A 15,331-nucleotide genomic window follows, 5' to 3' on the forward strand; every position below is an offset into this window, starting at 1 on the left:
CAGCTACGGCACGCACCAGGACAATGCCACAGTTACGGCACGCACCAGGACCAGGTCAATGCCACAGTTACGGCACGCACCAGGACCAGGTCAATGCCACAGCTACGGCACGCTCCAGGACCAGGTCAATGCCACAGCTACGGCACGCTCCAGGACCAGGTCAATGCCACAGCTACGGCACGCTCCAGGACCAGGTCAATGCCACAGCTACGGCACGCTCCAGGACCAGGTCAATGCCACAGCTACGGCACGCTCCAGGACCAGGTCAATGCCACAGCTACGGCACGCTCCAGGACCAGGTCAATGCCACAGCTACGGCACGCTCCAGGACCAGGTCAATGCCACAGCTACGGCACGCTCCAGGACCAGGTCAATGCCACAGCTACGGCACGCTCCAGGACCAGGTCAATGCCACAGCTACGGCACGCTCCAGGACCAGGTCAATGCCACAGCTACGGCACGCTCCAGGACCAGGTCAATGCCACAGCTACGGCACGCTCCAGGACCAGGTCAATGCCACAGCTACGGCACGCTCCAGGACCAGGTCAATGCCACAGCTACGGCACGCTCCAGGACCAGGTCAATGCCACAGCTACGGCACGCTCCAGGACCAGGTCAATGCCACAGCTACGGCACGCTCCAGGACCAGGTCAATGCCACAGCTACGGCACGCTCCAGGACCAGGTCAATGCCACAGCTACGGCACGCACCAGGTCAATGCCACAGCTACGGCACGCACCAGGTCAATGCCACAGCTACGGCACGCACCAGGTCAATGCCACAGCTACGGCACGCACCAGGTCAATGCCACAGCTACGGCACGCACCAGGTCAATGCCACAGCTACGGCACGCACCAGGTCAATGCCACAGCTACGGCACGCACCAGGACAATGCCACAGCTACGGCACGCACCAGGACAATGCCACAGCTACGGCACGCACCAGGACAATGCCACAGCTACGGCACGCACCAGGACAATGCCACAGCTACGGCACGCACCAGGACAATGCCACAGCTACGGCACGCACCAGGACAATGCCACAGCTACGGCACGCACCAGGACAATGCCACAGCTACGGCACGCACCAGGACAATGCCACAGCTACGGCACGCACCAGGACAATGCCACAGCTTCGGCACGCACCAGGACAATGCCACAGCTATGGCACGCACCAGGACAATGCCACAGCTATGGCACGCACCAGGACAATGCCACAGCTACAGCACGCACCAGGACAATGCCAAAGCTACGGCACGCACCAGGACAATGCCACAGCTACAGCAAGCTCCAGGACCAGGTCAATGCCATAGCTACAGCAAGCACCAGGTCAATGCCATAGCTACTGCATGCTCCGAGAGCAGGTCATCGCCATAGTTACAGTATACTCAGAGACTAGGTCAATGCCATAGCGACAGCATGCTCTGCATCCAAGTGGCTCTTCAGCCATATAGAATATAATTTGTCTAAAAATTAATGCAACTGCAGGAACCTCATGCTCTTAGGCTGTCACAACAGTTAAAACCCCAACACCAAGCAAACAGATTTTGACATTTTTGAACGATTAATATCTTCTCTAACTGCGTACAGAACATTCAGAACTCTGCTTTAAGGCTGGAAGGAAAAAATAAATAAATAAAAGCTGCTGGGTATCCAACAGAGGGCACCTATGACTGAAGTATCACCTTCAGATGACATAACCCTTTAATTTCTTTTTTTTTTTTTAGCTGGATCTCCTCTGGTCCCTCACCTTCATCTCCGCTGCCCTCACTTTCACTGGTGCTCATCTCTAGTTCATCCTCCAGATCGTGGATTTTCAGGTCACTCTTTTTCTTTTTCTTGCTCTTCCCACCTTTGTCCTGTTTTCCGCTACCTTCCTCATCATCATCATCCTCTCCACCCTGGTCCTTCAGGCGGCGCTGCTGCATAATGCTGAAGTGGTTCAGGATTTTGTTTCGCCTAAACCAAAACATTGAAGGGAAATGTAAGGTGTGTTGGACTGCCACTGTGGGTTTGTTTCAGATGTTGCCATTATTCTACAATGGAGGAAACAAGCAGCCAGTTTGCACCTTCGAAAACTATACATAATAAGGCTCAGTGTTGCCCTCAAAAAATACCCCCCACACAAAACATTTTAGTTCCTGCACCTTTCCTCTCATTTTCTCTTTCAAGGACAATTTGCAGCCATGTGTTCCAGTGCCTCCATGTGGCTGTTCCAGGTGCTGCACCAATTCCTTGCTTAGGGAGGCTATGCAAACACTCCGATTGTTTGTGAGACCATAGGGCCCATGAACATATTTTGCGTGGTAACACCCGTTACATGACACTGACATCCCTTTTAGAATGGCACCCCAACATACTAAGACCATGCACATGCACCATAGTGCATTGCAGCAAAAATTATTTAATACATCCGACATCTGGGACATTTTTTGCATTGGCAGCCCTTTTTTTTCCCTTAGGGCTGCCTCACTACAACATGCATTAAAGGCCAATGTACATGCCCCCCTGAATATATAAACACACACACGGGCCTTACCTTTCCCATTCCTGTTCGGCCTCTTCTGCAGTCAGTGTCCGGTGCTTGGCCAGTGGAGTAAAGTTGTACCAGTTGGAGACAGGGAAAGCTTCAAATGCTCCATCTGGACACTGGGTGAAGATGAAGTAGGAGGCGTTCTCTGTTACTCCACCTTTTTTAATTCCTTTAAACCTGGGAAGACAAAAACATACATTGGCTGTTGTCCTTATACAATACCATGGATGTACCTTGTCAGACACAAAACATCTCCATGCATTCAACTCACTTGCGTCCGGCCTTGCCGTTAACCCTCAGTACCCAGGGCTGGTCCTCCACCTTGAACTCTTTGAGAATGATGCCATACTTCTTGCGTCTGGCTTCCTCCCTCAGCTTGCGATTAAACTCACTCCCAGCTCCAGATTCAGGCAATTCCTCCTCCTGGTACATTTTCTTAGCGCTCAGGTCACGCTCCATGCGAGCCTGGATTGTGCAGAAACCCAGGAAGTGAAAGTGTATGTCAGAGAACAGTCCTGCTAATAATATCTACAACATATTTCAGATCTGTTTACCCAAGGCTGAAAACATTCCATTTCACAGTACCCAACAGCTTCCTTTCCTTTCCTTCCATTTTTACCAACATACCTGATCAGGGGAATGTGAGACATTCCAAAGACCTGTAAGCTACAACAAGGACTTTTAAAGTTACCCTGTTGCCTTTTTAAAACCCTTGAAAAAAGAGACCTGTTATACCTACCTGACCCAATGCCCATTCCTCATATCTTCGCTCTGTTTAGTAGTGATTCAGGGACTGGTGGATGGAACTACAATGTGCGAGGGGTGTGCAGGCATCTGAAACAACTGGGATGGTAGGATGTGAAGATTCTTCAAGGAACTATAGCCCTTAGACAGAATCCGAAAAATGGGTGACAGGACTGATAAGTATAAAAGCTCTTTAAAATGCCTTGATGGGTGGGTGTCAGTCTAGAGAAGTGGGTGTCAGTCTGGAGGAGTGGGTGCATGCAGATTACCCCAGGTAACGCCCACATGTAATGCTGAGCCTCCATGATTGAAAGAACTGAAATCCAAATGAAAGGAAGGGGTGTGGAAGGTACAGTCAACTGGGGAGGAAAACGCTAGAGGATGCTAGATGTCCTCCAGCCAGGAAATAAGGAGGGCTTCGACTTGCTGCAACTTCAGGGAAGAAATAGGAGTTCATAGTTTACATATACCTCAAAGGTTGCAGTGATACTTTAACAGTGTAAAAGAAAGGAGAAAGAAGGGAGGAAGGAAGAAAGACAGAAAAAAGAAGGGAGGAAGGAAGAAAGACAGAAAAAAGAAGGGAGGAAGGAAGAAAGACAGAAAGAAAGAAAGACAGAAAGAAAGAAAGACGGAAGAAAGAAAGACAGAAAGAAAGAAAGACAGAAAGAAAGAAAGACAGAAAGAAAGAAAGACAGAAAGAAAGAAAGACAGAAAGAAAGAAAGACAGACAGACAGAAAGAAAGAAAGACAGAAAGAAAGAAAGAAAGACAGAAAGAAAGAAAGAAAGACAGACGGAAGGAAGGAAGGAAGGAAGGAAGGAAGGAAGGAAGGAAGGAAGGAAGGAAGGAAGGAAGGAAGGAAGGAAAGAAAGAAAGAAGCGAGGAAGGAAGGAAGGAAGGAAGGAAGGAAGGAAGGAAGGAAGGAAGAAAGACAGAAAGAAAGAAGCGAGGAAGGAAGGAAGGAAGGAAGGAAGGAAGGAAGAAAGACAGAAAGAAAGAAGCGAGGAAGGAAGGAAGGAAGGAAGGAAGGAAGGAAGGAAGGAAGGAAGGAAGAAAGACAGAAAGAAAGAAGCGAGGAAGGAAGGAAGGAAGGAAGGAAGGAAGGAAGGAAGAAAGAAAGAAAGAAAGAAAAGAAAGAAAAGAAAGAAAAGAAAGAAAAGAAAGAAAAGAAAGAAAAGAAAGAAAAGAAAGAAAAGAAAGAAGCGAGGAAGGAAGAAAGAAGAAGGAAGAAAGAAGGAAGGAAGAAAGAAGGAAGGAAGAAAGAAGAGATGATGGCAGTCACACACAAGGAAGACATCAGAGACTGGTGTATATAGCAGATGTTGTGTACCTGGTTCCATGTAGAGAAGTCCACTTTATCTGCAGCATTGAAGGCCATGACATTGTACCTCTTACTGGGGTTCCTGTATAGGAAAGGGACATAGGAAATTACTCCTGTACTCATGAAATATTACAAGGTGAACCTGTTACCCAATTTACATTTTAAGGAAATTCCTGCTTAATACCCAGCACAATCTGTCTTGAGGTACCAAAATTGTTTGCTGTGCACCACACGGATCTTGTTTGATTTTGTTATGAAGGGCCTGACTACTCTGACTTTAGTATTAAAGTGAGCAATATTATTGGACACACTGATGAGTGCAAATATTAGACCTCCATGGACAGTCCCTGGATCACGGTATTGGTTCTCACCTGGGAACGCGGACGACATACTCCGTCACAGACTGGCCGCTTCCCCCCTGCAAGACAAACCAAGTGAGAACAGAAACCAACATGACATAAGGTGGACATCCACACATGAGAAGAATTGTTCTTGTTACCAGCGTAATCATACACTTTTCCTATTGCAGTATCGGACAATGAAGAGCACCTGATTGGCTGCTAAATGCAACAGGATCTGCTCTTCCTTCCAAAACTCTTAGGTATAAAGTCCAAGAAGCAGAGGATTACACATGTGATGGTTAGATCTGGAAAGGAGGGGGGGAGGGAGTACACCACTTGCCAAAGTGAAAGGTAGGTAATATCCAACCTACCCATACAGAGGCTAGATTCTGGGACAGACAGACTGGCAGATCTCATAGAAGACTTGAAACAAGTTACATACCTTTCCTATCAGCATCAAGCAATAATGAAACAGTAGTCCAAATATCAGGACCAGTTAAAGTGATCTGAAAGGCTTAGTTAGCAAAAAAATAAAATAAAATAATAATTACATAATATATACAGTGGGGATCGAAAGTTTGGGCACCCCAGCTAAAAATTTGTATTAATGTGCATAAAGAAGGCAAGGAAAGATGGAAAAATCTCCAAAAGGCATCAAATTACAGATTAGACATTCTTATAATATGTCAACAAAAGTTCGATTTTATGTCCATCATTTACACTTTCAAAATAACAGAAAACAAAAAAATGGCGTCTGCAAAAGTTTGGGCACCCTGCAGAGTTAATATCTTGTACTGCCCCCTTTGGCAAGTATCACAGCTTGTAAACGCTTTTTGTAGCCAGCCAAGAGTCTTTCGATTCTTGTTTGAGGTATTTTTGCCCATTCTTCCTTACAAAAGTCTTCCAGTTCTTTGAGACTTCTGGGCTGTCTGTCACGCACTGCTCTTTTAAGGTCTATCCATAGATTTTCAATTATGTTGAGGTCAGGAGATTGTGAAGGCCATGACAAAACCTTCAGTTTACGCCTCTTGATGTAATCCCCCGTGGATTTCGAGGTGTGTTTAGGATCATTATCCATTTGTAGAAGCCATTCTCTCTTTAACTTCAGCTTTTTCACAGATGGCATCAAGTTACCATCCAAAATTTGCTGAAATTTTATTGAATCCATTTTTCCTTCTACTCGTGAGATGTTCCCTGTGCCACTGGCTGCAACACAACCCCAAAGCATGATTGATCCAACCCCATGCTTAACAGTTGGACAGAGGTTCTTTTCATTAAATTCTGTGCCCCTTCTTCTCCAAACGTACCTTTGCTCATTCCGGCCAAAAAGTTAAATTTTAACCTCATCGGTCCACAGAACTTGTTTCCAAAATGCATCAGGCTTGTCTATATGTTCATTTGCAAAGTTCAAACGATGATTTTTGTGGTGAGGACGTAGAAGAGGTTTTCTTCTGATGACTCTTCCATGAAGACCATATTTGTACAAGTATCTCTTTATAGTGGAATAGTGTACCACAACTCCAGTGTCTGCCAGATCTTTCTGGAGGGATCCTGCAGTCAAACGTGGGTTTTGAATTGTTTTTCTCACAATCCTGCGAGCTGTTCTGTCTGATATTTTTCTTGGTCTTCCAGATCTTGCTTTAACTTCCACTGTTCCTGATGACTGCCATTTCTTAATTACATTCCGAACAGAGGATATTGACATCTGAAAACGCTTTGCTATCTTCTTATAGCCTTCTCCAGCTTTGTGAGCGTCAATTATTTTCAGTTTCAGTTTTCTAGACAACTGCTTAGAAGAACCCATGGTGCTGATTGTTGGGGCAAGGTCAGATGAGTCTGGGCATTTAAAACCTTTGAGATTGACATCACCTGGTCTTCCCAGACGATGATTGAGAACAATCCATGACACTGGCAGGTCTCAGCTTGGCAAAGGGGGCAGTGCATGCTATAAATTCTGCAGGGTGCCCAAACTTTTGCAGACGCCATTTTTTTGTTTTCTGTTATTTTGAAAGTGTAAATGATGGAAATAAAATCTAACTTTTGTTGACATATTATAAGAATGTCTAATCTGTAATTTGATGCCTTTTGGAGATTTTTCCATCTTTCCTTGGCTTCATTATGCACATTAATACAAATTTTTAGCTGGGGTGCCCAAACTTTCGATCCCCACTGTATATATAACAAACACATCATACTCACATGCTGTGTGCAGTGGTTTGTCACAGAAAAGCCCGGATCCTCCTCTTCTCAGGCCCCCCGCAGGCTCTCCTGGCTCCTCTCTCCTGTTGGGTGCCCAATCAGCAAGCAGCTTGCTATGAGGGGTGCTCGCTGCTCCCTGGGTCCATTCACACATGGAGCCGCAGCTTGGCCCTGCCCCCTCTCTCTTCTCATTGACTCACTGGCTGTGATTGACAGCAACAAGAGTCAATGGCTCCCGCTGCTGTCTCAGCCAATAAGGAGAGGGAGTCCCAGGATGGCAGAGACTTCAGTGCACATTGCTGGATTGAGAGGGGGCTTACCCTCTATAGTATGTACTTGCCACTATCCAAAGCACTGAGTATGATTTTTCTGTCCGCTGCATTGCTCCTTTGCTGTCTCCATGAGTCAATTCTGACAGGTTGTGTGGACTCCGAAAATGAGGGTGACGGGGAGGGTCCCTCAGTACACAGCCTGTGATCGACAGCCTCAGCTGTGCATGTTTCCCTATGAGATTGTGCGTATGCGTGTGGTATCCATTTCCTCCTCCTAGGGTCTCTGCTTTCAAAAAAATATATGTTTGGGGGTTTAGTGTAATCTTCAAGCCTAAAATGGTTATTTAAATGTGTGCAAAAAGACTCCCCCCGCAAAAATGGTTCTGGCAGCGAAAGGGATATAGGATAAGCCAGACATGCACCTTTTCCTGAGGAGCAGCCAATCGGTGCTTATTACACTGTCTCTCCTCTCCTTCCTAGTCCCGGGGTGCGGTGCTGGAGACAGACAGGGATGGGAGGAGATATACAGCCCAATGTTAAAAAAAAAAAAAAAAAAATGTTTAAGGCGTCATAATTATTATTATTTCAGGTACTTATACGGCACCATCAATTTACACAGCACTTTACATATATATTGTACATTCACATCAGTCCCTAACCCTCAAGGGGCGTACAATCTAAGGTCCCTAACTCACATTCATACATACTCATACTAGGGACAATTTAGACAGGAGCCAATTCACCTACCAGCATGTCTTTGGAGTGTGGGAGGAAACCAGAGTACCCGGAGGAAACCCACGCAGGCACAGGGAGAACATGCAAACTCCATGCAGGTGGTGCCATGGTTGGGATTCGAACCGACGACCTGAGTACTGCCAGGTGGAAGTGCTAACCATTTAGCCACTGTGCTGCCCATAAAGCCCCAGACATTCCTAAAAGCATCTCAGATTTAAATTAGGTTTTTGTTAAATTTTCTTTTTCTCATTATCATCAGGACAAGTATATTGTGGGACAGGTAAATTGGACCCAGATTTGGTCCTTGGACAAGTAGTTTTTTTTAAAAATTTCCAAACTCCTGCAGGACACCTACCAGTGACGTCATAGTTGGAAAATGATATCACCTCGCTTCACACCTGAAATAGAGGATTCAATTCATAGAATTAAAACTGGACTGATGCATAGAAGAACTGCACAGGAAAGTGTAGCAGATAATACAGAGGTAAGATGGGGATGTGGAGAACACAAGGATGGAGGTCCCAGGGGTGATACAAGAGGGCATCAGAACATTCACAAATGACTTAGGAAGCAGAAGTTTGTGAGGATGGCATAATACAGCCATAGCATAAGCTGGCCTTACACAAAGAAATCCAAACATTCCCCCAACCATGCTAAACAATGCGAACAGATGAATCCTCACTGCTGCCTATTGTATGTGTGACAACTTCATTCCCAGGACAGTAACCTCTGCATTCTGCAAAAGATCGGATGAGATGTGAAGAGGACGTTCTTTCTGATCTTCTGTCAGGATTCCAGGCACCATCTTAGTAGAAATCTTTCTCATTCCCAATTCCTGTGTTAGAATCTGCCGCACTATTTCTCTTTTCACTGGATAGAGAGAAAACAGGTGGCGCACACACCTAGTGCATTATCCAAGGTTTATTGTAGGAATGGAATAATAAAACCATACTCACAGACGAAGCATGTATCTAAAAAGCATAGAAAAATGACAATGGCCACAACGGCGGGCAAGGTGTTCTCACTGTCAGTGCGGTCAAATGGCTGACGCGTTTCGGGGACGAATCCCTTTCCTCAGAGCTGATGACCAACCTGCAGGCATCAACAGCGAGGCTCTTTCTGTCCATACATCAGCATCAGAGGCTGGTCATCAGCTCTGTGGCCACTGTCATTTTTCTATGCTTTTTAGATACATGCTTCGTCTGTGAGTATGTTTTTATTATTTCATTCCTACAATAAACCTTGGATAATGCACTAGGTGTGTGCGCCACATGTTTTCTCTCTATCCAGTGGCTGATTTCCCTGTCTGAGGAGGGCTGCACCCCTAGAACATTTCCTTTGGTTGTCGCTGTCCTGGTACCCTTGGCTTCCCTTTTGGCTGTGCATATCCTGAGGCGCTGGAGAGTACATACGATTTCTCTTTTCACGTTCAGTTCTTCTGCCATCATCCACACAGTCTTTGATCTGAGCATACAAGGGTTTTGCACTCCGTCCACATTTGCCTGCGTCCTTTGCGTTTTTGGCTGCCCATTTCTTGCATCATGGACATCATCCTGCTCCTCCCTAAAGCGCCTACGTCATTCAAAAACACTGGATTTTTTTGCTGATATCACTACACATGATAGCGGTAATGAATATGTCTTACAAAATTTATTTCAATAAAAATTTGAGAAAAAAAAACAAAAACAAAACACTGGATTTTTTCATGGAATGTTCACCATAAGCCTCTCTTGCAAAACTTGATGTTAAAAATAAGTTCACCGCTGGAACCTCTTAGGCCAGGGGTGGGCAACTGTGGCCCTCCAGTTGTTGGTGAACTACAAGTCCCATCGTGCCTCTGCCTTTGTGAGTCATGCTTGTAACTGTCAGTTTTGCAATGCCTCATGGGACTTGTAGTTCTACAACAGCTGGAGGGCCACAGTTGCCCACCCCTGTCTTAGACTGTAAGCTCCCAGGATCAGGCCCTCCTAACTCTCCTGTATTGAACTGTATTGTTGCTGTATTGTCTCCTGTTATATTGTAAAGCGCTGAGCAAACTGTTGGTGCTATATAAATCCTGTACAATAATAATATATAAATCCTGTATAATAATAATATATAAATCCTGTATAATAATAATAATATATAAATCCTGTATAATAATAATAATATATAAATCCTGTATAATAATAATATATAAATCCTGTATAATAATAATAATATATAAATCCTGTATAATAATAATATAAATCCTGTATAATTATAATAATATATAAATCCTGTATAATAATAATAATATATAAATCCTGTATAATAATAATAATATATAAATCCTGTATAATAATAATAATATATAAATCCTGTATAATAATAATAATATAAATCCTGTATAATAATAATAATATAAATCCTGTATAATAATAATAATATATAAATCCTGTATAATAATATATAAATCCTGTATAATAATATATAAATCCTGTATAATAATAATAATATATAAATCCTGTATAATAATAATATAAATCCTGTATAATAATAATAATATAAATCCTGTATAATAATAATATATAAATCCTGTATAATAATAATAATAATATATAAATCCTGTATAATAATAATATAAATCCTGTATAATAATAATAATATATAAATCCTGTATAATAATAATAATATATAAATCCTGTATAATAATAATAATATATATAAATCCTGTATAATAATAATAATATAAATCCTGTATAATAATAATATAAATCCTGTATAATAATAATAATATATAAATCCTGTATAATAATATATAAATCCTGTATAATAATATATAAATCCTGTATAATAATAATAATATATAAATCCTGTATAATAATAATATATAAATCCTGTATAACCACTTCAAGTCCGGACAGACACTTTCACCCCCTTCCTGTCCAGGCCAATTTTCAGCTTTCAGCGCTGTCGCACTTTGACAATTGCGCAGTCATGCAACACTGTACCCATATGAATTTTTTAGCATTTTTTGAGACAGATAAAGCTTTGTTTTGGTGGTATTTATTCACCACTGGGATTTTTTTTTTTTTGCTATATAAATGAAAAAGTCCAAAAATCTTGAAAAAGTGTTTTTCTTATAAAATTTTGCAAATAAATAATCTTTCTTCATAAATCTTGGCCAAAATGTATTCAGTTACCTTTTTAGTAAAAAAAATAACCCAAATTAGTTTATAACAAAAAATCATAATTTTTCAAAAAAAGTTTTTAAATTTTTTTTTTATATTATTATTTATGGGTTTTTTTTTAACATACTGACACCCTAGCAGTAGTGTCACCATAGTGACACTGTACTACTTGTGAGGAGTGATGAAGATTTTTTTTTTTTTTTTTTACACTGATTGCTTTTACACCCATAAAGGCTGTAAAAGCAATCATTTCTACTTTTCTCTGGCTGCATTCTTGCAGCCATTGAGAAATACTGTGAGAGTTGTGATTGGTCACAGCTTGTCACATGGTACAATGCTGTTGTGAATAGCCCTGTACCATGTGATCTCTGTGATCATTCACAGATTTCACACGTAGTAAGCAATGATGTCAGAAGTGACATCTTGCTTACTCCTATTCATGTGATCACGGATTGGCCAATCCGTGATCACATGATCGGGACCTCGTACAGGTCCCATACAACGATCGGTGCAATGGATTGCAGTGCCATGCGCTCCCAGGGAGCGCACACAATCCAAAATGGCAGGCACCATTTATGAATGGCAACCAGCCCCTGGACTGCAAACGTCCGGCCGTTAATATACATGGGCCGGACGGGAAGTGCATAATAATAATGTTACATGTTCCACCCGTTTTTTTTTGGTGGAACATGAAACATGTTCCCATAGCTGCAGCCGCTGCCCTCTGCCAGAGAGTACAGGAAGACTTCTCCCCGTACTCTCTGTCAAATTTGAAAACAGCACGGCCGTGCGGACGGTCACGTCACTCATTCACAGAGTGGCTCTGTGATTGAGTGCCTACAAGTCCTAGCAACCTTAACGGCTGTGGGCTTGTAGTGTTCAATGAACTACAAAGGCGCTGTGGTCGTTCATTGAAGCTTCCAGTCAGTATATCTGATTGGTCGTACATCCCGGAGCGGCAAGCAGATATTCTGACAGGTCTGCAGGAGACCTGCATGGCATCAGCGATCCAGGCTCCTGCAGACAAAAATAATAAATGCACTTTTTTTTGCAGGTGAACGTATCCTTTAATCCACTGCGCCAGATCCCTGCCGCTCATTTTTCGCCGACAGACGCACACGTTATTTCTTCTACTACTCCGTAAAGTCACCTGTCTGTGACCCAAGAGAGTCCATGTTAGACGTCAGAACACACTGGAGTGCGCACAGCTGTAACACTCAGCACCATAGAGCTACGCCGCAGGCATCCCAGGAATTAAACGGTCACATTATTCTGACAGCCGGAACGCACAGCTGTCAGGATACCTGAACATTCTGATTGGCTGCAGTCACACTTTCTTCCATCCAGCTCCTTTGGTTCCTCAAATTAACTTCCTCATGCTGAGCGGTGTCGCAAGGGCCAGATATTGCCTGAATTTCAGCTGATTCATGGGAACCAACCGGAATTGGGAGCCACATGCGGCCAACCACACGGGCGCCGCTGGGGAAGTCCAAGATACAGGCCGCCAAACATGAGGACATGGTCCCAGAGCTGTGAAGAGTCTTGTGACTCCTCTCTACATCTCCTGATACATGGGGGGGAAGAGGTTGGATTCTGCAGAGCAGAAGAGTACAGGTCATCTCACCCGTTCCCAAGAAATACTAGATTCATCGATACTGGTCTATGGAATGACCTGAGCTGCTGAGAACCAATCAGAGCTGGTAGCAGGATGGGGAGAATGAAGAGCAATGGCTGCATAATGGTGATGAGTGAAGGCAGGGGTGAAGAGTGACCCATTACCGGTATATTCGGGGCTCCTGTTCCCCCTCACACGCTCCAATCACACAATTTTTCGGTTTCAACCCAGAAAGCCGTCTCCGTCGCACATCTACTCACGTTTCCGGTGTAGCGGTTTTACACTTCCGGTGTTTCCAGGAAGTCCACAGTCGGCCATTTGTGTTGTGGTCATGTACAGAGCAGCGGCCGCCATCTTTGTTGTTGGCACTAGTATGCATCATTGAATACTGAGGCTACATCGTCGTGTGATCAGGAATCTGGAGATGTGGCCTCTACTCACACTTGGGTTGGGTTATAGCAAAAGACGTAAAAGTATAAAAACAGATAATCTCGTCCTCAGCGTCCTCTGACCTGAGAGGAATATGGAGGCTCCACCTTCCTTCACATCCTTCTGAGGTACTGACTCCAATGTGTGGAGATCAGGGGGTCTGCGCATTGCTGCCTGCTGATTGTGGATGTTGGGAAGGCCCAGAACACAGCCAGGCCATCTGCATTTCCAGCTGCAATAGCTGCCTATGATGTGCATGACCCTAGATTCACACCGATGCGTTTTTCGCAGCGTTTTGCAGAAACGCACTACAGTCCATTTAACATGATTTCCTATAGGACACGGTCACATCTCTGCGTTTTCACCCGGTGCGTTTTTTGGAAAAGGTCGGGGGGTTTTTTGAACGCAAAAAGTTGCATTTTTGGTTCTATAGACTTCAATGGAAACCCTGCAGAAAAGCATGTAATGTGTTTTTGCTGCATTTTGCGTCTTAAGTCTGCCTAGCAACAAAATGCAACGCAAAATGCCACGCAGAAACGTTTTTTGGAAAGGGTCAGGGACTTTCTTTTTAACGCAAAAAGTTGCGTTTTTTCTTCCATAGACTTCAATAGAAACTCTGCAGAAAAGCACGTAGTGCGTTTTTGCTGCATTTTGCGTTTTAAGTCTGCCTAGCAACAAAATCCAAAACGGCATGCACAAATGTTTTTTGGAAAGGGTCAGGGACATTTTTTAACACAAAAAGTTGCGTTTATGGTTCTATGGACTACAATGGAAACCCTGCAGAAAAGCATGTAATGTGTTCTTGCTGCATTTTGCATTTAAAATCGTTTTTGCGTTTAAAATAGCAACAAAATGCAAAACGCAACGCAAAACATTATGCAGAAACGTTTTTTGGAAAGGGTCGGGGCCTTTGTTGAATGCAAAAAGTTCCTTTTTTGGCTCTATAGACTTCAATAGGAACCCTGCACAAAAGCATGTAGTGCATTTTTGCTGCATTTTGCGTATTAAGTCTGCTTAGCAACAAAATGCATAAAAAACGCAACGCAAAACGCCATGCAGAAATGTTTTTTGGAAAGGGTCAGGGACTTTCTTTTTAACGCAAAAAGTTGCGTTTTTTCTTCCATAGACTTCAATAGAAACTCTGCAGAAAAGCACGTAGTGCGTTTTTGCTGCATTTTGCGTTTTAAGTCTGCCTAGCAACAAAATCCAAAACGGCATGCAGAAATGTTTTTTGGAAAGGGTCAGGGACATTTTTTAACACAAAAAGTTGCGTTTATGGTTCTATGGACTACAATGGCAACCCTGCAGAAAAGCATGTAGTGTGTTCTTGCTGCATTTTGCATTTAAAATCGTTTTTGCGTTTAAAATAGCAACAAAATGCAAAACGCAACGCAAAACATTATGCAAAAACGTTTTTTGGAAAGGGTCGGGGCCTTTGTTGAATGCAAAAAGTTCCTTTTTTGGCTCTATAGACTTCAATAGGAACCCTGCACAAAAGCATGTAGTGCATTTTTGCTGCATTTTGCGTATTAAGTCTGCCTAGCAACAAAATGCATAAAAAACGCAACGCAAAACGCCATGCAGAAATGTTTTTTGGAAAGGGTTAGGGACTTTCTTTTTTAACGCAAAAAGTTGCGTTTTTGCTTCTATAGACTTCAATACTCTGCAGAAAAGCATGTAGTGCGTTTTTGCTGCATTTTGCGTTTTAAGTCTGCATAGCAACAAAATTCAAAACGGCATGCAGAAACATTTTTTTGGAAAGGGTCAGGGACATTTTTAACGCAAAAAGTTGCGTTTATGGTTCTATAGACTTCAATAGCAACCCTGCAGTAAAGCATGTAGTGCATTTTTGCTGCATTTTGCGTATTAAGTCTGCCTAGCAACAAAATGCAAAACGCATCAAAAACGCAATGCAGAAACGTTTTTTGGAAAGGGTCAGGGACTTTCTTTTTAGCCCAAAAAGTTACGTTTTTGCTTCTATAGACTTCAATG

The 15,331-nt window shown here is 43.1% G+C and overlaps 1 protein-coding gene across 1 annotated transcript in view; it reads right to left on the reverse strand.

The window, feature by feature from the left end:
* The window catches only part of GTF2F1 (general transcription factor IIF subunit 1), a 28,651-nt gene extending 15,456 nt beyond the window's left edge, over positions 1-13,195 (reverse strand). The window contains exons 1-7 of the mRNA XM_089652654.1: positions 13,075-13,195; positions 8,499-8,541; positions 4,968-5,014; positions 4,606-4,678; positions 2,804-2,997; positions 2,539-2,709; positions 1,750-1,958 (exon numbers count right to left, since the gene is read on the reverse strand). Coding sequence (XP_089508780.1) covers positions 1,750-1,958; positions 2,539-2,709; positions 2,804-2,997; positions 4,606-4,678; positions 4,968-5,014; positions 8,499-8,510 — 706 coding nt within the window. The 5' untranslated portion in view covers positions 8,511-8,541; positions 13,075-13,195. The remainder of the gene's footprint in view (positions 1-1,749; positions 1,959-2,538; positions 2,710-2,803; positions 2,998-4,605; positions 4,679-4,967; positions 5,015-8,498; positions 8,542-13,074) is intronic.
* Between the last annotated feature and the right edge of the window lie 2,136 nt (positions 13,196-15,331).

The sequence above is a fragment of the Staurois parvus genome, unplaced genomic scaffold (assembly GCF_062004578.1).
Source record: "Staurois parvus isolate SC_StPar_1 unplaced genomic scaffold, SC_StPar_1.0 ptg000689l, whole genome shotgun sequence".
Classification (NCBI taxonomy): Eukaryota; Metazoa; Chordata; class Amphibia; order Anura; family Ranidae; genus Staurois; species Staurois parvus.